The 24,217-nt window shown below is 40.4% G+C and overlaps 1 protein-coding gene across 4 annotated transcripts in view; it reads left to right on the forward strand.

Moving 5' to 3' along the window:
- EPB41L4A (erythrocyte membrane protein band 4.1 like 4A) overlaps positions 1-24,217 on the forward strand; it is a 112,136-nt gene that overhangs the window by 12,392 nt on the left and 75,527 nt on the right. For all 4 annotated transcript variants that reach the window (XR_014503060.1, XR_014503061.1, XM_083403986.1 and 1 more), the window contains exon 3: positions 22,953-23,057. Coding sequence is in view for 2 of the 4 variants with exons in the window: in XM_083403986.1 (XP_083260112.1) it covers positions 22,953-23,057 (105 nt within the window). In the remaining 2 variants the exon portion in view is untranslated. The remainder of the gene's footprint in view (positions 1-22,952; positions 23,058-24,217) is intronic.

Raw genomic sequence — 24,217 nt, forward strand, 5'->3', positions numbered from 1 at the left:
CTAATATTGTTCAGTAGTACAAATGGAGCTCGCTATAGGTGTAATTACCGGTAATGAAATGTCTTCTGGACATAAAACTTCTAAAAAAATTATGCTGCAGTCTTACGCTTCATTACAGTTTAGACTTTAGAGAGACTGGTGGCAGCATTTGAGTAGCCATGTAATGTTAATTTGAGCTTCCACCTTGCCTCTCCATATGCTTGTTACGACCTATAACACCATAAAACATCAAAATACTGTCGCAGTAAATCATTGTACAGTCACAGCTTAACAACAGCGAAAAATATAGATGTATAAAAAAACAGCCTAATAGTGGTAGCCATGCCTGAAGGCTATTTTAAATTAAAATGTGTTCCATTATTTTTGAAATCTGAAAAGGAAGTTGCATTGCCACATAACCTCAAAGAGATCATTCGACAGACAGGGAGCAACTGCAGAAAAGGCCCTGCTTCCATTCAAAGAAAGAGGAAAGATAATGACTGTGTTACAAAGATGTCACTGGCTGTAATCCACAAAACACTTTCGAGGAGATAAATTCCACAAAAAATATTGATTATACAAATTAGTAGACCTTACGTCCAAATCAATGTGTTTATGAATGACGTAGTTATAGAGACAGAAAGAGGATGAGATGAGGTTCAAAACCCACATGCAACATTTATGTTTTACCATTGGCACTCCCAGTCCTCTTTTGTATCACAGTAAGAAACAAGGGGGAGGAACAATTTCAACTGGGGTTGTGTTGCTGTGGGTGAGGTTCTAATTCTTTGCTCCCATGCTGATTTTGATTCTGAACTCCTAGGTGCTTTTAGCCGTAGAGGAGAAAACTGACAAGCATGAGAGATTAAGACTATAAATTCCCTACACAATGAATGGCTTCAGACAAAGTGAATTAAGTTAGGGAATTGGTGTGAGAATCAGTGGTTAGGTTTCTCCCCCTTGTCATGGACCTGATCTAGAGTTATCCCCTTCCACAGTTCCATTTTATAAAATACAGTAAATAGATGTTGGGAGTTTCCATTGCAGAACTCCAATGTCATGTATACTTTGACCTTCAGGGTACACTGAAGAACCACAGGAGGTGAAATGTTCTGAGAAGTCTTTCTCGAAACTAGACCCTTTCTCTGAATTAGTATTCATTTGTATGATCTCTTCACATACTTTATTTTATTTTAAGGAGAAGCGTGTTAAGAAAAAGAATGCTTAATGCATAACTGAAGAATTGCATTTCACAGAGTTTAGCCTTGTCATCCTGCCAAGTCAAATGTTACTGTTTAGTGAATCTGTCTTGATCTGCATCATTAGTGAACATACCCAGCCTTTCCTAAATATTTTTGAAATAGCAACTTATTTGGCTTCCTTCCTAATTTTTTTGTGTTTGACCTTGTTTCTGTTAATGCATACTGAAAAGGAAAATGCCTCTCTACGTGCCATAGAGATAACAGTAGAAGTCACTAATAGATCATAGAATTTTAGAGTTGCAAGGTACCCTCAGGGTCATCAAGTTTAATCCCCTATGGTGCAGGAATATGCAGCTGTACCATACAGGGATCAAACCCGCAACCTTGGCATTATCAGCACCATGCTCTAACCAGCTGAGCTATCCAGGCTCTGCAATAACAGTAAGGGCTCTTTGTACATAGTTCTTTAGTGGATGACATCGTTCTTGTATGGTAAACAATTGGTGCATCTGATAATGCATGTTTCTGTATAACACCAAATACCTCCAATAACTCCAATATAGGGAAAGGTCAGCACTAAGGAATAATGGTTTCTGCTCATTGTAATATGCCAGCATAAAATTAGAGGTCAATACCTGTAATTTGTTAGCACTCTGGAAAGTACCTTCATACTAGGGAGTCCAACTCTAAGGAAGTACTTTCCAAGCAGATAATGAAGTCAGTGATGACTCAGCTAGGGTTGCCTTTTGTGGAAGGAAAGTGTGGTATAAATTAAGTCTTCTTCTTTGGCAATCACTCGTGGCTAAGTAAGATTGTCTTCCATGAACACGGTTTTAACAGTGAGTCCGTAAGTGACCATGGAGGCCAATTCTGGATCTACATGTCCTTCAACAGTGGGGATATAGGATTCTGGGTTGGAGTTGATCATGGTGAGCGTTTGCCAAGCGTGCCTTCCTCTTAACATGTTTCTCCCTTTCATCCTGAGTTTGAGCATCATCAAAGTCCATGACACCTTTGGTAAAGGCTGTTCTCCAGTTGGAGTGCTCACAGGCCATTGTTTCCCAGTTGTCTGTGTTTATACTACATTTTAAAAGATTTGCCTTGAGAGAGTCTTTAAACCTCTTTTGTTGACCACCAGCATTGCACTTTCCATTTTTAAGTTCAGAATAGAGTAGTTCTAAATTAAGTAACTCTTACTTTGCTTTTCAACTTGGTGCATCATCAACTGCACAAATATTGCGTCAGTTAGGGTAAATACTAGAAACATTTAAAAATGAAAGTGTGGATACCTAATTTATCGAAACAAAACAGGAGACTTTCTGGAGACTTTGAAAGTCCATCCTTTCTTAATCCAATGATTAGTACAGTATCAAAATATGGTACCTGGAATTGAAAATTCTTAACTCCTTAGGTAAGTGATGATTGCTTGGGAATCAGTAACAGTAGCATTGATAATTTGCTGCCAGTATGCTTTGGCAAGGTCGAGTGTTGCAAACACTTTGCCCTCAGCAAGAACACTCAGCAGTCAATTAATCACAAGAACTAGATAACGATACTGTTTAAGTGCCTTACAGTGTGCTTGTGAGCTACAGTCTTGTCTTTCCTTACCATTTGACTTTAGTGCTGGCACAATTGTTGTCATTTTAGATTCTCAAGCTGCTCTTCAGTTAATTTTGTTTCTTACAGGCAAAGTGTGCATTTCCGTTCTCCAAGAAAAATAGTGTAATGGCTGGATCTTGATATAGCTCTCCTTTTGGAAGCTTTCTTACCGGGTGTGGGCAGCGGCTTGGAAAGCCTGTACTAATGGTATGAACATATTGGACATAGTGGTGTGAATCAGGTCTTTTCTAGTGGTATTGTCAGGGAACTGCCATCGGAGCAGGAGGAGGTGAGAGGGCTCCCGGATGATGGTGGAGAGGGTCCCAGTAGGAGGAGGGATAGCCCATACGCTGGGGAAGGAAATCAGCGTAACACCAGTGGAGAAGGGGAGGAGATAGAGGAAGCGGAGAGGTGGCTCCAGGACTCTTCGCAGGAGACAAGCGGAGAGGGGACAAGTGCTCCTTTGCCCACACCCACCTTGCGCAAAAAGCTTTCGCGCAGGCAACGGGGGAGGAGACTGGGCGTCAAGCAGCTTTTATGTTGGAAGCGGTTTAAGAAACGCCCACTGACGGATTCTGCCAGCGACTGAGGCAGCCACGAGATAGAGGCTGTCCTGTCAGAAAGGGTTCAACCAGGCAAGCTAGCCATGAGTAAAGGCAACTTACGCACAAGCAATCCCTAGAACCATTACAGGTATGAACTAGGTTCTTCCTAAGAGGCTCTTCTAGACTTCCTTCATGTGAAAAATGTTTTCTATTATTGAGCTATGGCTCTTCCTTGAAGTTTATAAGTAGGTGTAAAGTCAATGTGTAAAGGGAGTACAGAATCATATTTGCTGTCCCTGCTCCTAACTTCCAGCATTGTTCCTTTGTGAACAAAGCTACATGTGTTACAAGATGTAAATGCATATTTGTGTGTGTGACTGCAGTGTCCCTAACCCAATCTTATGGCAAGAGCCTTTCTGGGTACACCTTATGAGCATATAGTTTTTTGTTTCCAAAACAATGGTCAACATGTGGAGGTTAGTCGCAAGAATTGCTGGTGATATTCTGTTTCCTTACCACAGGTTGTCCAAAACAGCTTTAGTTGTTTTGGGCAGACGTGTATACATTGATGCACTTAGTTTAGATGACAAATATAGTTGCATACGTATTTGCACTCTGAGCAAAGTGAAAATTTACACTTAGCTATAGATGGAGGAATATTTAATTTCTGGTGTTAATTCATTTCAGGTCAGTTCTATGTCTAGATAACAGTTACATTGGTAGATGTTTTGAACGGGGTACATCGGAAAGTGATCCATCTGAATATGTTTACCTGGGGACCTTCTGAACAAAGATGTTTTCTTTTATCTAAAAAAAGAGAGAACATCTTTGCCTAGCAAGCCTCTGAAGAACTCTGTCTAAGACTGATGAGATTACCTTTGAAGATATGCACAGAATCATTTGCACAATTGAAGTAAGATGTGACAGTGTCATGGAAACAGAAGTATTGACATGTGGTGGAAACTTCTTCAAAGAGCAGATGTAAAATCGGGGCCACAATAGACTTGGATCAATCCCAGTGAGAAAAACAAAAAATACAAAACTCCCCAAACAAAATCTTTGAAGTTTAAACAAAATCTCTGAAATTCTTAAGTCTCACCTTCTTCAGATATTTTCAAGAAAAGAAATGCAAGGCCGTGGATGTTTGGTTGAAAGCTTTTAATTATATGTAGTAATATATTCTCAAGGTGCAAGAAGAAAATAGTTTTAAATTCAGACAGTGTCTTTTATCTTCCCTTCGTGTAACACCTTTCTTCAGAGAATCTTTTCGCTTTCCCTTAATTTACTGTTATTTCTGCTCTAAAAGCCCTAGCTAAGATCAGCATCCTTTCATGCAAGTTTCTACTTTGAACAGATCAGTCAAATGCAGAATGAAAAACAAACAACATAACCCATTGTCTGTGTTTTGCAATGAAGAATATTATAAAGGGGTTAGTGTGAAATGTTGTGTCTGTCGAAATCCAGTGTGGTTTACCACCTGCTTTTGATCTAGGTACTTCTAAGCCATTGGAGAAGTTGGTAGCAGAGCAAAATTCACTATTTAATTTATGATCTCGCTCATTTCCGAAGTTGAAATCCATTGTCTAATCTGGATGTCTAAACTGCATGTGCAGCCCAATCCTGTGTGTATTTAATCAGAAGTAAGTCCCACTGATTTGAATGGGAGTCGCTCTCAAGCATAGGAACCAACTCTTAGGGGCAGAGGGGACTTTGGCTCCCCCAATAAAATATTTGAGAGAGACGCCTCCCCCCCCCAAGTTAATGGGCATTGCCATTCAAATGGAGTGTGTGCACCATATCATGTGATTGATTTTGCAGGGCGGGTCTTACCTGGGCCCCTGGAATATTTTATTCATGTTGGCATCCCTGCTCCCCAGTCATTATGCATAAAATCACAGCTGCACTCTTAATTGGTCTTCAGATTGCCCACTGAATACTGAAAGTATTCTTGATACGGCTCTTGACTTTATAAAAAATACATGCATGTGCTCTGTGTTTATAGGCCCTTTTAAAGGGATAACTTACAAGAGTTGTTGAGATAGGATCTTCCTGTGTAGAGCAACTGCATGAATGGTGGAGAACATACTATGATACAGATCATGGGCACAATCAAGAGGAGCAGCCTATACCTATTTGTATTGGAGGAAAGCTCCCATTGGCACTAACAGGAGCTTTCTTCATGATGCAAATAACAGGAATGGGGACCTGATCTAGTTTAAAACCATAGCAGGGGGTTAAAGGGTTAGAGCGCCCAATCTCCTTCGTCCTGATTCTGGTCCCACACCTGCTATTCCCTGTAAAATAACAAAAAAACAAAAAGTCATTTTTAGTTGCTTTAATGATAACTGGACTAGGTTGGCGCTAAAGTGTGTGCGAAAAGGGAAGGATGGTGCAAAGATGATGACATTGTTAGTGTGGGAGTTTTGGAGAAATCGTCATTTATTGGAACCCTGCTACCAGCATCAGATCTCGCTAGTCTAAATGGCAGAGATCTGTACAGGAATTCAGTCATGCTGTAGCTTACAGATGTAAATTTTTATGAACTGGTGTGCCTAGAGCACTCAGCCCTCCTCTTCTACTGACCAGTGAGCTTAACATCAATACAGTGGTACCTCGAGTTACAAAAGCTTCAGGTTACAAACTCTGCTAACCTGGAAGAGTTACCTTGAGTTGAGAACTTTGCCCCAGGATGAGAATGGAAATTATGTGCTGGTGGCGCAGTGGCAGCAAGAGGCCCCATTAGTGAAAGCACGCCTCTAGTTAAGAACAGTTCATTATGTGAAAAATGTAAAACCCAATAAAAAAAATTATAAAAAAGAAAGGAAAAAAAGAGAGAATAATACTTCACTTTTGATCAAATACTTTTTTGGGATTGGGGAGGAACGCACTGGGTTTTGTTTTGTTTTTAGAATACAGTGGTACCTCGGGTTAAGTACTTAATTCGTTCCGGAGGTCCGTTCTTCACCTGAAACTGTTCTTAACCTGAAGCACCACTTTAGCTAATGGGGCCTCCTGCTGCCGTTGTGCAGCCAGAGCACGATTTCTGTTCTCATCCTGAAGCAAAGTTCTTAACCTGAAGCACTATTTCTGGGTTAGAGGAGTCTGTAACCTGAAGCTTATGTAACCTGAAACGTATGTAACCTGAGGTACCACTGTAATATTTAGAAATGTACAAATTTTTCCTCCTTTGGATCCTTCTTGGATCCTTGCATTATTTCTAGGTCAGCAGTATGGAGAAATAGCTCATATACATATTCAATACATTCTGTTGAATATCCACACCTGTTTCAGGTGCAGCAGGTTTGTGAATTTCCCAGGGGGTCCCAAGGATGGGGAAAGGTTACTCAGTTCTTTCTCTGGACTCTGCACACTTCTCTGTGGAACAGGTGAACAGGCAAACAGCCTCTTCCCAAATATGTATCATACCTTTTCCATAGAGGAAGTTGTCAAAACCCAGAGAAAAGAAAAGTACCTTTTGGTTCCATTCTCCTTTTCCTTGTAGATCTTAAAGGCTAAAAAATGATCTGTGTGCCTCACAGCCTGTATCTACTTGCAGGCAAGTGAGAACAAAATTGCTTTTTTGTTTCTGTGTTTTACTTTTCATTATGGGGGATGTGGAAAGCAAAATCAGAAGAAATTCATTGTATGTACTTATAAAAATATCATACAATCCTACAGAGGGGATTATAATCTCAGTATTATTGAATAAATGCAACAAATGGCTTTGATTATCAAGAAGCTTCTTTCTGAAAGCAAATTTTAATTAGTTCCCATGTATACAGCACTAGAGAGCATAGCTTAGAGGCAAACATTTCTTTATCAGTGTCAGTAGCAGCTGCTTCTGTCTTAAAATGGTAAAAATCTGCTTTTAATTAAGCTGTATTAACATGCACACTGGTCATGATTCTGGTGTCAAAAATGAGAGTTAAGCTTAACTGCACCACTGATTTTTTTAAAATGGAGATTCTGCTCTTAAATTGCATCAGTAACAAGAGAGTAAAATGGAGTGTTTTGCATTCTGTATATCTCTTTAACCTCTGTATTTAAAATTAATTATTAGCCACCTGTTCTCTGAAGAGCCAGTATGATAGCAGTTTTCTTCAAATTATAATGAAAACTATGCCATTGTTAGAGAGACAGGATGAATTGGACTGTGGTTTGTGTGGGTGTTTGGAGTTCTCCATAAATTCTATTGCAGCTGATTTGTCATGGGGCCTTAAGGCCAGTTCCCACGTTTCTTTTTTGTTATAAGCAGATTCAGTCTCAAGATCAGGTTTCTAGTTTTCTGCAATTGCTTAGATTGGTGACTAAACTGACTGCAGGGCTGCAAGCATGAATGTATGTATGTGTAACCCTACAAAGTTACTATTAGGGAAGTGATATTTTTGAAGTTGCAAAATATTCCCTTTCTGGCATATCTCGTCCGTCCACCTGCAAAGCTTTCCTCCTTCCCTTTAGTAATAACATGTGTGCAGGATATTATAGAATTGTAGAGTTGGAAGGGACCGTGAAGGTCATGTAGCCCAACCTCCTGCAGTTCTGGGATCTTTAGCTCAACGTTGGGCTCAAACTCACAACCCTGAGATTAAGGGTTTCATGCTCTACCAACTGAGCTATATCAAGAATCATGTCTTTGAATAAGTGCTTTGGACCTGTTGTGCAAATGATAGCATCTGATTGGGAGCATTTACTCTCTATCACCTGGGTAAGCCCTAAGTTAAATACAGAATAACTGAGAAGGAGTTCACTGAGGGCATGGCGTAAGAATTCTTCTATGGCAGTTTCCCTCATGCTTCCAATCTGGTGATAATTGTTGCGGTAGATTAACCCTCTTGCATGATACTATTGAAGCCAAGCAGTAAATATATGAATGCTTCCCAAAACCAAGAGCTGTATTAAAGGATGTAGGGGCTATATCATGGAACATACGTTAGGGGAACCCCACAAACACAATTAATTTCGCCACCCACAAATGCTAGTGGACTTTCTTGTATGCAAAAAGTGACACAAATATAGGCAAGCAAACATATGTAGATGCTTAAAGAAACCTGGCACATTCTTTGTGTGAAAATTGCAGGATCCCGCCTCCCACTTACCGGATGCACTGAAATGAATAGGAATCAGGATTGCTCATAAGTCAACTGAAAATAATAATATTTAGAAGGGCATACAGACAAGGGATACAAAAGCAGATGCCTTGAAAAGCATAAAACCTTTAAAAAGGTGCCAGGTATTTTTTTCTTAGCCTATGACACAGATAATTTATGTTGCTCTATGCTTTCTTTGTTCAAAAGAAGAAGCAGCAAGACCGCGAGCTAATCTGGAATATCTAGTGTGCTGCCAGTTCTTTGGTCGAGGAGACGGAATTAACAATGGCTAAATACCATGAAATAACTTCAAGCCAGAATCCCATATCTTCTTTGTCTGTTTTTGAAAATACTGCCTTGTATCCTTTAAAGTTGCCAATGCCAGCAGCAGGATAAAAGGCAAGCCAGGGCACTCCATTCTCTTTCATAAGTAAGATCCTGGCAATAAGGAGGTCTGGCGGTTGCTTTCTCATTCCTTCTGCTTGTAAAATAACTAAGTGGAAGAAATTGCTGAAGTTTCCCTGTAAGGATCGTCAGCTATGTAGGTCTTCAGAAACAGGTTTACAGTGGGTGGTGAAGGTACACTTGGAGGTAAAAAGGCCTACTTGAGTTATGTCAGATCATTTAAATGTATCTTGCAGGGAATGTTCTGTATGTATGCTTCTTTTGTACTTGTCAGGCTTTTCCCTTGGAAAGATAGGCACCTCTAAGCAAGTAGATGACAAATGCCCAATGTTAATGCAGTTCTACAGATGATAGGAGAAGTGGGGTGTGTGTGTGTGACTAGACTTTCAACTGATTTTTGTGTAATTGTGGCACCCATAGTTTTCATGATGGGACATGGGCCTCCCAGCAACACCATTTATGGTACTTATAAGTCCACACATCCAGGTATGTAGAGGGGATGCCTTCTTCAGGCCATGACAAGTGTTATTCTTTGGAAATGCCCTCTAAGACACTTCCAGGTACTAGCATACTTGCTTGGGACAAGTATGTCTACACACTAGGGCTGGGTGTGAAGTCCATCTCCTCATATATAGCTTTCATAATTTTTGACCAGGCAATATGATGTGTTTATGTGCTATGCAAAAATCACAGTGTGGGAAAAACCACAAAGCCAGCCCATACTTCTCTTGATTCCTTCAGCCCCTGTTAACTCTGCAGCTCTGCTCTCCCCTGCCTCATGCAAGGAGCAGTGAATCACAAGAGCAAGCGCCACCAAAAAACGCAATACGGGGAAAACCGTGAAGCCAGCCAATGCCTCCACATAGCTCCATCCATATTTCAGACATGTTAAGCTGGGGATATATCACAATATTGAAAACTAGACGTTGCCCGGCCCCACTACACACGTCTGCAAACTGCTTCCCCATGTTCAGGGAATAAGCTCTTCCAGAACACGAAGGACTGGAGGGTATTTATCTCAAATATTGTACCTGGGGACCTGTCCTGGCTCTTTTCCAGAGGAGGCTGTTGTCTGTCAGGTGGCGCTGTCCCAGAATTAGCACATTTTAAACTTAAGGGAGTTAAGTGTGAGTAATTGGGTTCAGCAATCAAGATAGTGGAGTGCCCATATAAGGTGCTCTACAGACCAACAGCAATGAGCTAAGAGAAGTATTTTATTGAGAATAATAATAATAATAATAATAATAATAATGGTGCACAGTTTTGTAATTGACTTTGACTGTAACACACTGAAAAAAGTAAAACTTTTGTGTCACAATTCCATGTTCCAGGTTGTTCTCAACCATGATGAGCTGTGAATTGCCATGGCATGTTTCAGCCATCACTTCCTGCACTGAGAGAAGAAATGATGTTTTTACCGCTTTGGGGTTGATTCTGGAAAGAGAAACCTGAAAAGCCATGCCTATAATGTGCTATGAGTCAAGATGACTGTAAAATGCTGCTTGTTGAAGCCATAATTCACTTGTCATGTCCACAGATGGTTAGCCCAGAACATTGTTCCGTACTTTAACTATCTCATTCCCACAGGAGGCTTTAAAAGAGGGTTAGATAATAATGGTCTTAATACATTTATAGGGTTTTGCATGGAATATAACAACAGGTTACTTCTTCATTAGTATGCCACTAGCCAGAGGATTAGCTAAGAAAAACTGTGCTCTGGTTGGCACATTAAAAAGAAACAAATCAGAATTTCTCTCAGAGTTCCTTGCCCACAAATCCAGAAGTATCAACAACAGCATTTTGGGTTTTCAGGAAGATTTGACACTTGTAAATTGTGTGCCGAAGAAAGGAAATGCCATAATTCTCTTTCCTTCAATGCATAATGATGCAGCAATCTCAGATCAGAATTCCAAGCCTGAGGTCATTTCTTTATTATAAGAAAACATAAGATGGTGTGGGCAATTGTGCCCAGATGGTTTCTACATATACTTCTAAGTATATGATTAGACAGCGGCCAATGTCTCCCCTCCCTCTAATATGATGGACTCTGCCTGTTTAAATGTATATATTGTTTGGATGTTGAACTCATGACAGTGTGAGTATCCGAGTAGACCTAGGTCTCAAGTTGACCAAACCCTGGCTTGATCTTGCACAGTATAGCAAGAAAAGCTGGTAGTAACTGGTAGGACCTGACAGTGCTGACACAAAGATGCAATGGCAGAGAATATGGCAGAAAATAGCAACTAAATGCTCCATTTTACCACTCCTGTTCATGCAGTTACTGTATTTAATATGGTGGCTCTGCTTTGGTAGCATACGTTATTGTTGCAAGGTCTGTGAGATTTGTTAGTAGCAATTCACAACTCATGATTACTGCATTGTTATAGTTGTGCAACTTTTATAATTATGTTATATCTTAGTTAATGGCCAGATGACCCTGGCCAGAGTTCCTTCCAGCTCTACAATTCTATGATTTGTTTAGTCTAATATGGTTTTTAAGTTTAAAAAGAGATCGAAGAGCAGTCTTTGAAAAATCTGTTTACCATGCGGGTAGTGTTGGTTTTGGGTTCTTGTGTTCATCTTGCCTTAACGTTTAGTTTTCTTAAACAATGCTTCTTATCTATATCACACGGTTTATTATCATCAAGAAACAGATTATAAAAATATTTTCATCAGTTTTGTGAGCTTGGGTGGCTATACAATTCTTTAGCCATATGGTAATTAAAGTGAAAGCTTAGTTTTAAAGTTGTAGAAGTTTCATTTAAAGTCATACTGGCATGTTATTATTATTATTATTATTATTATTAATTGGCATCTGTCTGTTTCGAGAGACAATGGAGTGCACCTCTGGGGCTGAAGTCAGACATGTCCCCCCCCCCAGAAGTGCTACCCCTCCCCTAACACTCCATATACCCATTTAATTTAGTGGTTTAATTTGAAGGATTCTCTGTGCAGCAGTTGAGCCACTGCTGTATTTTCTCCTCAAGTTTTGCTTCCATAGTTTCATAATTGGGTTGACATTTCTTATTGCTCAGTAGTATGAACAGAACTCATACACTCGTAATTATTCCTTTCATAAGGTTTTCATTTCTTCCCCGTGATGAGGGAATGTATTATAAATGCAGAAACTCTCATAAACTTGCAAATTGCAGGCCAGCATGTTTAAGTGCTGTATAATGAATTTTCTCAAGAAATGTGCTCAGTTTGCTTTTTCTCTCTCTCGTTCTCACCCCTATTTCCTCACAAATTACATACAAACTTATTTGCTGTGTAATTTCCCTTCACTAAACTTGATAGTAATAGGGCAAGGGATTGATGCTTGTTTACAGTAAAATTAGGAATTCTTAAAAAGTTTATTTGAAGCTCTCTATATAGTTAAAATATATTTTGAGTATTTGGGGGGGGTGAGTTTATGCATGATGTGATTGAGTGGGTCACCTGTGCTTGTTACCTTCCATCATTCAACAGTTGCTAACAGTCTTCTGAACAATGGTTGTGTCTTCCAATTTACAATGGAGTAACAACGGCTAACTGTTTTGGGCAGTCTGTGATTAAATTTAAGACTAATGTAATCAGTTCAGTCGTAGCTATTCTGGCTCATTATGTTTTGCATGATGTGGAATTATCATGCCTGTGAGGAAGTTGCTGTCTCCTTTAATAAAACTGCTTCACATCAAGCATATTGGATACAAAAGTTTTGATAAGCAAATGGTATGGCACTTCGTTGACTGGGTTGAAGCACTATAACCTTGTTCCCTTAGATTAGGGACACAAAAGAATGTGGTGTGAAAAAAACCCCCACTTGTCTGCTGTAATAACATGCCACTGTGAACGATTTGAAAAGATGTTTGAATGAAAAGTAAACAAACTTCCTGCTTCATTTTCTTGCACACCAGGGTAGATGGGAAGGCAAGACATGCATACATTTCCCTTTGTGTACATACAAAAGGGTTCTAATCTCCCCTCCATTAACACTCAGGAAGCACATTTAAAAACATACTACCAAACTGCATCTGAAAACATATACGGTACGTGGATTTATGATTATTGGGAACCGTTAACAACAATGGCGCTTGTTTTTTGTTCCCTTGCTGTTTACATGTAGACATGGACGGACTTTCTTTCTGTTCATGTGTTGCTTTTTTTCATCTTCACGTTTTCCATCATGCAAGACTTTGCAGCTTAAGTTTGGCATAGTTGGACCTGTTTGTCAGGAAAGGAAACAAGACTTTTCATCAAGACTTTACTACTTTAACACTGCCGCTTTCATCTAATAAAATGGATCTGTGCATGGAACTGGCTGTCATGAGCCCTATGGGAACATATTTATGGGATTGGTTGGACAAGGAGGAGAAGTGGGAGGGACTTGTGGAGCTAGAGAACTGTGCTGGTCCCGAGGGTTATCCGTGCGGTGAGGTCCAAATCCAGTCCGAGGTCAAGGGTGCAGTATGGAGGCTGTCCATCAAAGCTGAAGTGGGGTCCAAGGCAGGGAGTCGGGTGAGGTCAGGAACTCTGGCAGAAGAGCAGGGCAGAGTGCAGGCAGGAACAGGCTACCAACAATGTTGCTCCTGCAACCTGGGACTCGGGATGGCTGGCTTTTATGTGTCCCGAGGCATAGGGTGGCCCCAGTCCACAGGTGACTCGCCTCTCCTTGCCTGGAGGCGAGCACTCCTCCTGCGGGAACTTAGTTCCCTCCGCCTTTCTGCCCTGAGCCTCTGCAGCTCAGGGGAGGCTGGAGGGTTACCGGACCCAGAGGCAACCTCAGCTTCCCCTGATGGGGCTGAGAGTGGAGCACCTGCAGGCAATGGGTCCTCCATCACCTCAGGAGCCAGAGCAGACTCAGCTGGTGCATGCACCTGAGGATCCAGCACAGGTGAGGACCCTTCAGGCTCAAGCCCCAGCCCTGGTTCAGCTGGTTCTGGAGGCGGGGACTCCTGCACAGGCTGGGATTCCTCAGGTTCAGCCTCCGAGTCCGAATCCCAGGCCATCACAAGAACTCTTGATCCAGGGGAGGGTCCCAGTGGGTTCAGAGTTTAGGGTTTAGATGTAAAGGAAGGGCTGATTGTCAGAAGAACAGCCCTCCTCAGTGCCACCGGGTAACCCAAGTGTTGCCTTGCAGCTGACTGATGGTGCCAGCCCGTGCTTGGCATGTTACCAGGTAGATGGTCTCTCTTAAAAGCCAGACCCCTATCACTCAGGAGTGGAGGAAACCAGCACTGAATTCATAGCAAGTATGCTTAGGGAGTAAAGCTGTAGGGAAGCCAAATCTAATCCACAACAGAAAATAACCGTGGCCCCAGTTAGTAAGTGCATCTGTATGCGCTTAAAGTCCTTATCTAGTAAATAACCAAAATTTTGCTGTGTGCTCTTAGGGAATAAACATGCTTTCTGTGCATCACCCTGATATTGTGAGATGGATCTATTACCCCTCCCAAGTTATTGAAAAACTAAAGAGCTTTCTCTTTATATCCCTAGCTGATAGTAAATCCCACTGTTTAATTGAGCTTACTTCCCAGTAAAAAAATGTAAATGCAATTCAAGGTTTTAATCCTAAGAATATTCATTGGGAACAAGTCCTGTTGAATTTAATGGGGTTTAAATCTGGGTAAATATGATGGGAAACCCGCTATACAGCTCACAAGTGCTTAAGATGGAGAGTGCCAACATCTGCACCAGCTGTAATGCACGTTAAGCTTGTGTTTATAGCAGCAATATTAAACTGTTAGCACACGTGCATACAAACAGGTCTGGGGAGGGAGAGAGAGAGAGAGAGAGAGAGAGAGAGAGAGAGAACCTGGGATCCAGGGCAAAACGTAGTCTTGGGGCCCAGTGGCGTAGCATGGGTTGTCAGCACCCGGGGCAAGGCAAGTAATTTGAGCCCCCTAACCCGTGGATTTGCGCCCCCTAACCCTAACCCCCAGATGTTGTGCCCGGTGCGGCCGGCCCCCCCTGCACCCCCCACGCTACGCCACTGTTGGGGCCTTTCTCTCTCCCCCCCCAAGCTACATGTAGAAAATATACCATAAGTGCATAGAATTACACAACACATTCATTATAGTTTAATAGGCGGCATTTAATGATGATAAAATCATTAATAAACATGAATATCAGTCCACTAGAGTCACAAAGGTTCTTTATTGGAATGTACAAGGAATTGCTTACAACACCTGCATATTGCAATCCATTGTAGTTTCTATAAGCATTGACAATTGCTAAAATTAAATTACTAGAATTAAAAATGAGTAATTCAACCATGAAGTCTTTTATTATAATAACTAATCATTTAATATTTGAACTTGTAACCTACTTGAATGACTTGTTCCTTGTTTACGGCGAACTTATAAATTTAACTGTCAAAAAAGGCTTGGCTAGCTAGCAGGTTTATATTGTGCTGAAAGTATAATAAGGTGGTATCGCCTTTCTTTCCCTGTGGTAGATATTAAGTAATCCTTTATGAGTTTCAGTTTACTAAAGGTATGCTCACCTGATGCAACCGATATGGGGATACAGCTGAGCATTCTGCAGGTAATGTGTATTTGTGGAAATTGATTTCCCAGACCTTAACGCATAAATTTGGAGTGAAATGAAATCAAGTGGACTTCTAACTCAAAAGGTAGGCAGGTCTCAACCCCCAATGATGAGACTCCGTCAAACTGTCATAATCCAAACTAGTGCAATGTGCTACGAAAATAACACAAGAACTAGAAATAAGTGTAGAGCCATCACTCAAGCACATGATCACATCCACAGACATCAACCCTCAAAGAGATAGTATGCCTGTATGTAACATATTACAATATCAAGGAATCACACATTTCTACAATGAATGTTTTATTCTAGCCTGTTTAGAAAGGCTTTAACAACTTACCCATTTTAAAGATGGAGTACACTTGTGTGCCTAAGACTTGTTGCAAGTGCAGTAATGACTGACAGATACCTGTGCTGAAACAAATACAGAGCAGCAGATTAGTTAAGAAAAGTGAATCAAGAAGCACAAGCCATGCATCAGCTTCCGTACTTGCATTTGATAAAGGAATTGCACCAGTTTTAAAGGTAAAGGTACCTATTTATCTACTTGCACTTTGATGTGTTTTCGAACTGCTAGGTGGGCAGGAGCTGGGACCGAAAAATGGGAGCTCACCCCGTCACGGGGATTTGAACCGCTGACCTTCTGATCAGCAAGTCCTAGGCTCTGTGGTTTAGACCACAGCACCACCTGCATCCACCAGTTTTAGGACCTAGTAAATACGTATGCCTAGACTTTTCATTCAACAACCTGAACTTTATAAGACCTCATTATCAAAATTGGCTTCCTCCTTACAGAAGCAATAGCACTAACCTCCAATATTCCTGCAACTATAATTCAGCCAGAACATGTAAACAAATGACTATAGTCCCGTCCCCCCCCCCGCCAGCAATCTCTTCCTTCATATGGTAGGACCATATTGTCAAAACTGTATTGGTTATTGATTATTGACTATGAGTATGGATTTAAGAGATATTCGATTTCTTTTAATGTGTGATTAGTGTGTGATTTAATATTTAAAACATTGAAATTGTAATCTTGGGCAGAGTGAATCGATGCGGCAGTGCTGTGATCTAGCTATGAAGGCTCAGAGAATATTTACAGGTGCCATATTCAACACAAAGCCAGTAAGTTGTGGGGAGCCATGTGGGAGGCTGGGGGAGTTTGTGTCTCCTGCTTCAGCCTTGTTTTATTTTAGAGTTTTCAGGGAAAGGTGCCATGACTTAATAATACAGCACATGTGAAAGTTGCCAGGTTCAATCAAGGAGGGCAATGCTAGAAATCAGCAGTCAGCCTGTGTAGACAGTTCAGAGCTAGGCAGACGAGTGGTATAAAGCCACATCCTAGGTTCCTAATAGTAAAGGATAAAATCTGATGTGGCATTGATTTTAGTTTGCTTTTACAATGCCGGCACTTGGTAATTGCAGTGTATGGGAGAGGAAAGACAGATGGAAGAAGGAATGGACTCTTCTGTGCTGCTATTTCCTCATTTTTGTAGCTGTGCATTGCCATGAAAATAATCGGTCTTGACATAACTACAGGATGGTTTGGCTTAATAAAATTACTGCAGGCTAGGTTGCTGGTAAGGTCACAACTGAATGAAATGATGTTATTGATTCTGAAAGCACATAGAATATAGATCATATTTGAATTAATTTGTAAGCATTAAATGGGGGGAAATGTCTAGAGATCATTTTCAAGAACATATTTTCTTGTTTTATATGTATCTACTGGCTAGTAGCATATCCTGCTGTGATAGAAGTTGCACAGCTTCCTTTTGGAAAATATGCCGCAAATATTTCTCGGTTTACGTACATTTCCTTGGATAACTGTTGTGCTTGCCTAGCCCACGTCCCCAGTGTTTGTGATAGCCTGTTTTTCGATGTTTGTGGTTTTCCAGAAACCTGCTTTCAGCAGTACACCAGTGAAAAGCAGCCCTATGGAATTTATGCTTAGGATGTACAAACTTAGGGAAATTTGCAGGCTTTGTTGTTGTAAGCGTGTATCTGAAGCAGTCTTCAGGAGGGCAGAGAGAAATGTGGTTAATTAACATGATGTATCATGTTGTATCATGCAGTCATCAGTCTCAATGGATAAATTCTTATTTATGTTTTTGTCTCAACAGTTTATATACATATAATACATATAAAAGCTGTATTTTATGACAAGCTGTTGACTTTCGGTTGCAAAATAAAGACGCAGTTTATTTATATATTTATATATATTTGTATTATGTGAGTAGGTGCCCTCTTTTCATCATGCAGAAGTCATTATTACCTTTAAATCTGCCCTTGTGGAGAAAGACTCCTTGATATACTTGATTTAGTAATGTAGAGAAGAAAAGAGAACCATTAAGACCAAATATTGTGATAGTCTTTCCTTTTAACAAGAGGCGGCAAAATTAAGGACTCTTAACAGATAATTAAAGGAAAGGAGGCTGAAGTTATATGAAATTTCCTACTTTAAATCTGCTTAGAATGTTGATTGAAACATTCTGTAGCTGTATATAGGTTTCCCCTTCAAGTAGTAAACTGTAGTCATAACATTTTGTCAGAGGGGTTTCAATCTAGCTTTTCCTTGATTTATAAGCTTCACAGTGAATTGAATTCTCCCTCTGTTTTGGGGTGTTTCATGGGCCCCCTCAGATTTGGTGGTTAAAATATTATCACTTTGAGGAAAGCTAGTCTCACCCGAGCTGTACAGATGAATCCATATTAAATTAATGTTTGGGATAAGGGACTCCTGCTTAAAGAACTAAATTGTCTGTGAATTTTCAATTAAAGTGATACTTTTTTCAGTAAATGGTCCCAGTAACTATTACTATATTTGATTATTTAATTTCTATACCGCTTAATGTATAAAAAATATCTTAAGTAGTGTACAAAAGACTGAAGCAACAACAGACAAAAATTAAACAAAATATTACAAAAATACACAGTTGCGTATAAAAATGTTACATTAATGCAACTCATTTTCCTTCTGACACGCTCTCCATCTCAGCCTCCAAATTCTCACCCAGGGCCCAAACAAACTCCCAACTCACCCACAGAAGTCTCACAATGGTTCCTGGAACAACAAACATCACTCCCCGTCACTCACGTTCTTTTTATGGGCAGGCCCAAGATGGATGGTGCTGCCTTAGGCTGGCCTCAGCTGCGTCCCATTCAGTTGCACTTTCCACACTAGGTATAGCAGGTTGTTGAGTTTCCTAATGGGTCTAGAGGATGGAGAAAGGGCTCCCCTTCACTCGCAGCTCTTTCCTCATCCTCTGTCCTCTCCTATTCCAGCTGTTATTAGAGATCCCCTGGCAAAGAAATGGGGAAAATCCTACTTCCTCCTGGCTAGAAATGTGAAGGTCCTGGAAAACCCCCCTGGGGGGAAAAATGTTATTCCTCCTATTTTTGGCACCCCAATTCCGGGCCTCCACATTTCTAATCCCAGCACACTTCAACACCAGATTATTGGTTGAGGCTTTGGTGTCAGGACAAAACATGTGAATCTGCTTTGTAAGTTTTGCTTTCACTAACTCTGGTTCCAATGTAGTTATTCTGTGCGTAAACATTCCCAAATTATTTTTGCCCTGTGCACAAACCAAGGTTCTTAGTCAGTGGCATTTGCAACTTATTCCAAGAAAAATACTTTAGGCGTACAAAGTATTCCTGAAAACAAGCCTATAACCGTAATTAAATGTAGACCTAGATGGCTCCCCAGGTTTGCTTGTTTGTTTTCTTTTCCTACAATCAATGGGTGTGTGGGCCTCTTGGCATTAATTAGCTGTTGTGTCTATTTATCAAATATATATCTACCGAAACAATGTTAGTATTTCACTGCTAAGGGCATTTTTTGATGTTTTAGATCTCCTTCTATATCTGTTGAATAAAACAATATATTCAAATAACTGATAAGGTTTACAGAATACAACAAACCCTAATCCATTTAAAGAAAGGGTAGATTTGCCTGGAGCGTTTTATTAATTAACCCCAAGAGTCTGTTGGTCTAAGTGTTGGAGGGTAATGCATTTTTCATTAGCTCTGTGAATAAAGAAATCTTGAACGTGATCACAAGAGGTTAAGCATTCAAAAGTCTTAAGTGAGCTGAGGTCCTGGTTGATTAATTAAAAGCATCTCAGTCCTCAAGATGCACGTGAGAGCAATTGTCATTTCAAAGTAAAAATATGAAGGGAAGCTACCTGATGTTGAAGTAGCTTCCCTACATTTACCTAGACCCACAGAACTATGCAACTCGTTTCATGTGCTCCAGCTGGGTTTGGACTTCTGTTGTTTGTACAGACCATCCCCATCCTCTGTGTCATATGGACATTTTTGAAAATGAGAGACATTCAAAATGAGTTGGCACGGTGCCTTGCTGCAGTACAAAAGCGGGGGGGGGGGGGGGAGAGAGACACAAATTCCCCTGAGTGTGATTGGAATGTAACTGTGCAAACTCTACATCCCAAGGAGTGACGTGGACACGATTTTCGTTTTGTGCACCTGCACCGTTGCTTATTCATGCTTAGCCCTGCTTGGGTTTTACATTAGGTGCAAAGTGGGCCATTGTGTTGGTTTGTTTAAGACGGATCATTTCTCCATCATTTACTAATTGCTGGTGAATTTTTCTGGAGTAGATGATTTGCCTCTAGGGATGAAACTATGCTCTCACAGGCTAAAAGGAAAGGTTATTGAAAGCAAATAAGAAGTCTCTTGATATTTGCATTGTGTATATTTCATTACTGAGTGAACCTTTATCCCCCCCCCACACAAAATAATTCCAGGGGGTTGGACTAGATGATATTTGGGATACCTTCCAACTCCACATTTCTATGACTCTATATCATTGTTGGCCGGCATATGAAAAATACAACTGTGAGGTGGCTGTTAAATGGCAATGAGATGCAAAAATTACAGCCGGTGATAATTAGAGCTTTGAATGTACCGTATGTTAAATAGGGACACCATTTACAATAGATTGCCGATAATTTAATTAGGGGTGGCTAAGATAACTGCTCCCTGCCCCACTTTAGGTGTTAATACAATCTTTAAAAAATACATATTGACATCAGTCAAAATATCTGGCTAGATTTATTTTCACAGCCGTGTTGGCTGCGGCTGATGGAAGTTGCAGTCTGAAACAGCTGGATGCTACCAGGTTGGTCTAGCAAAATTAAATTAAGTACTGGATTGTGGAGTAAGAGATTAGATATGAAAATGTGAACTAAATGATTATGCTTAGTGTGTAAAGCAGATTCTAATCATGGATGTATTCGCACTGTGGTTTTCTTTGTTAACATCTATGCATATTGGGAGACGAGTTGCCAGCAGGAGAAACATATATACATATAAATGTCTATTGGTTTATTCTCTGTTTGAACATGTATCCAGCTAATTAAGCTCTAGCTCCTTGTCTTGGTAAATATTTGCAATATTAACCATTATTAAATTAAAACTCTTTGCTTGAACATGCAGTCTGCAAGTTGTGGTCTAGCCTTGTTATCATTCCCTTAGATCAGTTATTTTTATGGGCTTAACTATATCTGTCATAAAGTTTAATCATACTAAGAGTTGTGGGTATGCTGTAGAACTGAATTTTTGAACCTACTCAAAGGCTCAAATCTGGAATGTGCAACAAGGAAGGAAGTGAGCAAAAGCACCTTAATCATATGTACTGAGGTTTAGGGTGCCATTTGCAAAATTTCTCTCCTGCTGATGCAAACACACTCCTCCCTTTGCCAGCACAGGAGTCCTGGCAATCCCCAGGCATACCTGGAAGGTTTATAACGCAATTACTCTGCAATTTGTGGCTGGTCCTGCCTTAGATTAACTGTGTGTAGGGGCAGGCAGTACTGCTGAAAGTTGCATGGATATCTGGCTCGTAGGGGAAGATCACATCAGCCGAGTAGGGAACTTTGGTCGATTCTGTTCATGTATTTTTTGTTGAAGACTGACTTTCGAACAAGGATAGGCAGCCTGTGGCCCTCCAGGTGTTGATGGATTGTAGCTCCAGGTATCTGGAAGGTCACAGGTTCCCCATCCTGATCGGGAGGATCAATAGCCAAGGAAGTACCATTAATGAAAATGGATCTCAGTGACATTTTGGTCTCTTCGTTAAGCAGGTCTGTGTTCCCAGGCCTTTGCTGGTGCTTGATTCCAACAGGTTACCATGCTTTTTAACTCTTCCCTGACTTTACCAACTGTGCTTTTTGTGGTTTTAGTGTTGTGAAATTTGCGCTTGTCAACTTTTGATGGCCTTGCACCTGTTAAAGACATTGAGCCTCTGCTACATTTACAGATCTGGGGTTTGTCATATTTATATTTTGTGTGCAGCATGAATACTCAGAACCACTTAACCTTGATTTGTCAGACTTGTTTTAGAGCTTTATAAAAGCTGGTCTCACCTTTTAAAACAGATTTGTGCGTTGCAGTATTTTAATGGTTCAATTTCATTTTCTGTCAAAAGGAAAACTAGATCTTCTCTGAAGGTTCTAGCTGTCATTTTATAAAACCGGTAGAAACCTGCCTTTCTAGTTTATAGTCTTGTTACCATAAAGCATGGCCCTATGACTCATTTTGAACAATTCTTTGTTCGCTCTTGAAAGCATTACTGATGGTATTTCAAATAAACTTGTTCCCTTTAAGAATGCAAGCCTCTAGCAAGTTTTATCTTTAGTATGAAGAAGATTGTGTAAGTTTAGAAACAGCTTCTTTCTTTCTTTCTTTCTTTCTTTCTTTCTTTCTTTCCCTCCCTCCCTCTTGCGTTTAGTCTGTAACATTTATTTATTTGTCATGGAAAGTAATTTCTTATCTCATTATAAAAACTATTTCTCTGTCTGGTGGTAGGAATGCTTGAGAAATTAGGTTTCTGTGAATTCCAGTATGAACAGACCTGGTCTGCGCCATCTGGACTAAGGTGCAGATTGTTACATAATTATCCTTTCGATTTTGCACTTCTCCACATTTGTGTGATAAAAGTTCCCATAACTAGAAACTAGACCGAGCAACAGGACCCCGTTGGGGGAATCGAACTGCTGACCTTCTGATCAGCAAGTCCTAGGCTGTGTGGTTAAACCCACAGCATCACCCGCGTCCCTTAAATAAAGATTAGCCTCAGCAATATCAGACAGTGATGCATGCCTGTAGTCTGCTCATGAAATAGTTGTGTGTTACGTTGCACTGAGAAAGCAGGTGATGTGTGACCTGCCTTAGCATTTCTTTAACACTACAGGGAAACTTGGAGTTGAACCTCGAACCATTCCCCTTCTTTTTTTTCTGCTTGGACAAAATGAAATGGCAAAGCTTTGAAGACATGCATATGCAAACCCTAGAGTGCAGGACTATCGCAGGTCACAGAATAGCACTTTGATAACATAAATACACGACTCTCAAAATATCAATGCTGAGTAACACACAAGCCTATTTGCTCATTTCTGCAAAATAGCTAAAGAGAGTATACAAGAGTCATTGAGATTTTAGTTATGAAGACAGTAAGGCTGTTTCTAACTAATAAAACAACCTCCTTTCGTAGACAAAGCTAACTGAATGCATGAATGGCACTGTGCAGCTAACAAAAGACTGAACCACTTGTATGAAAAGACTCTGTACATTCTTTCCCACAGAAGTCAACGAAAGGGTCGGTTGTCCTAGGCTACGTATTCCGGCATTTAAACCTCGTGGAGATAGATTACTTTGGACTGCGTTACTGTGACAGAAGTCACCAGACGGTGAGTAAAAGCACAACAGTGGCTTTCCAGCGTTAAAGCTAACCCTGCTTGTTTACCACTTTCCAGTCATATTTTAAACTGGCATATACTCTTGTCAGCAAGTTAATTTTTAAACCAGCCTAAATTGAGTTGTCATGGTTATTCGCAAATAAATACCTCTTTATTTATTTGGAGTTCTTAAAAGAAATGGTCTTTTCTGTTCAAATGAGTAGACCTTCTTATGGATAGGAACAAGTGTCAGGTCTACCTGCATGATTACAACATTTTGTGTTTGTTTTTTTAAAAAGTGAGCAAGCAAGTGGTTGAGCAGATTTCGCTTTAAAATTAAACTTACAGCTGTAATCTATAGTGGTGCCCCGCAAGACGAATGCCTCGCAAGACGGAAAACCCGCTAGATGAAAGGGTTTTCTGTTTTTCAATGCGCTTCGCAGGACGAATTTCTCTATGGGCTTGCTTCGCAAGACGAAAATGTCTTGCGATTCTTGAGATTTTTTTTCGCTCCCCACCCCCTTTTTCTAAGGCGCTAAGCTGCTAATAGCCTTTTAGCAGCTAATCCGCTAATCCCTTAAGCCTTTAATAGCCGCTAATAGCTACTAAACCGCTAATAGTGCTAATCCGCTAATCCGCTAATAGGGTTGCTTCGCAAGACGAAAAAACCGCTAGATGAAGATACTCGCGGAACAGATTAATTTCGTCTTGCGAGGCACCACTGTACTTGTTATTTGTGACTATGCCAAACTCTAGACATGTTCCCCTAGCTTAGCAGCTCTCCTTGTATGATTTTGGTGCCACACCTCTAGTAAGTCTCTTGTAGAAGGGTGTTAGGTGGGAGGCGAACTCTGTTGAATGGATACCTGTCATTTCTAGGTTAAGCTTTTTGTGGAATCTGAAAGGTACATGTGCTGAACTGAGATGAAGGTTCATGCGTGTATATGTGGATAGGTATGACTCAACCAGACTCAAGATTAAATGTTCCATCATATATTGGAGTGATGTAAATGAGCGATGGGAAATCAAGAACTTGCCCATGATTACACATACTGTGTGTGCAAGTTTCAGTCTATTGTCTCATTTCCTTCTTTGCTTGATATTGATGATTGGAGTAAAGATATCAGGTGGAATTCAACATTGCTTTCTTTAAAATGTTCTACTTGTGCAAA

This window comes from Podarcis tiliguerta (assembly GCF_965153285.1).
Source record: "Podarcis tiliguerta genome assembly, chromosome: 11".
NCBI classification, from domain to species: Eukaryota; Metazoa; Chordata; class Lepidosauria; order Squamata; family Lacertidae; genus Podarcis; species Podarcis tiliguerta.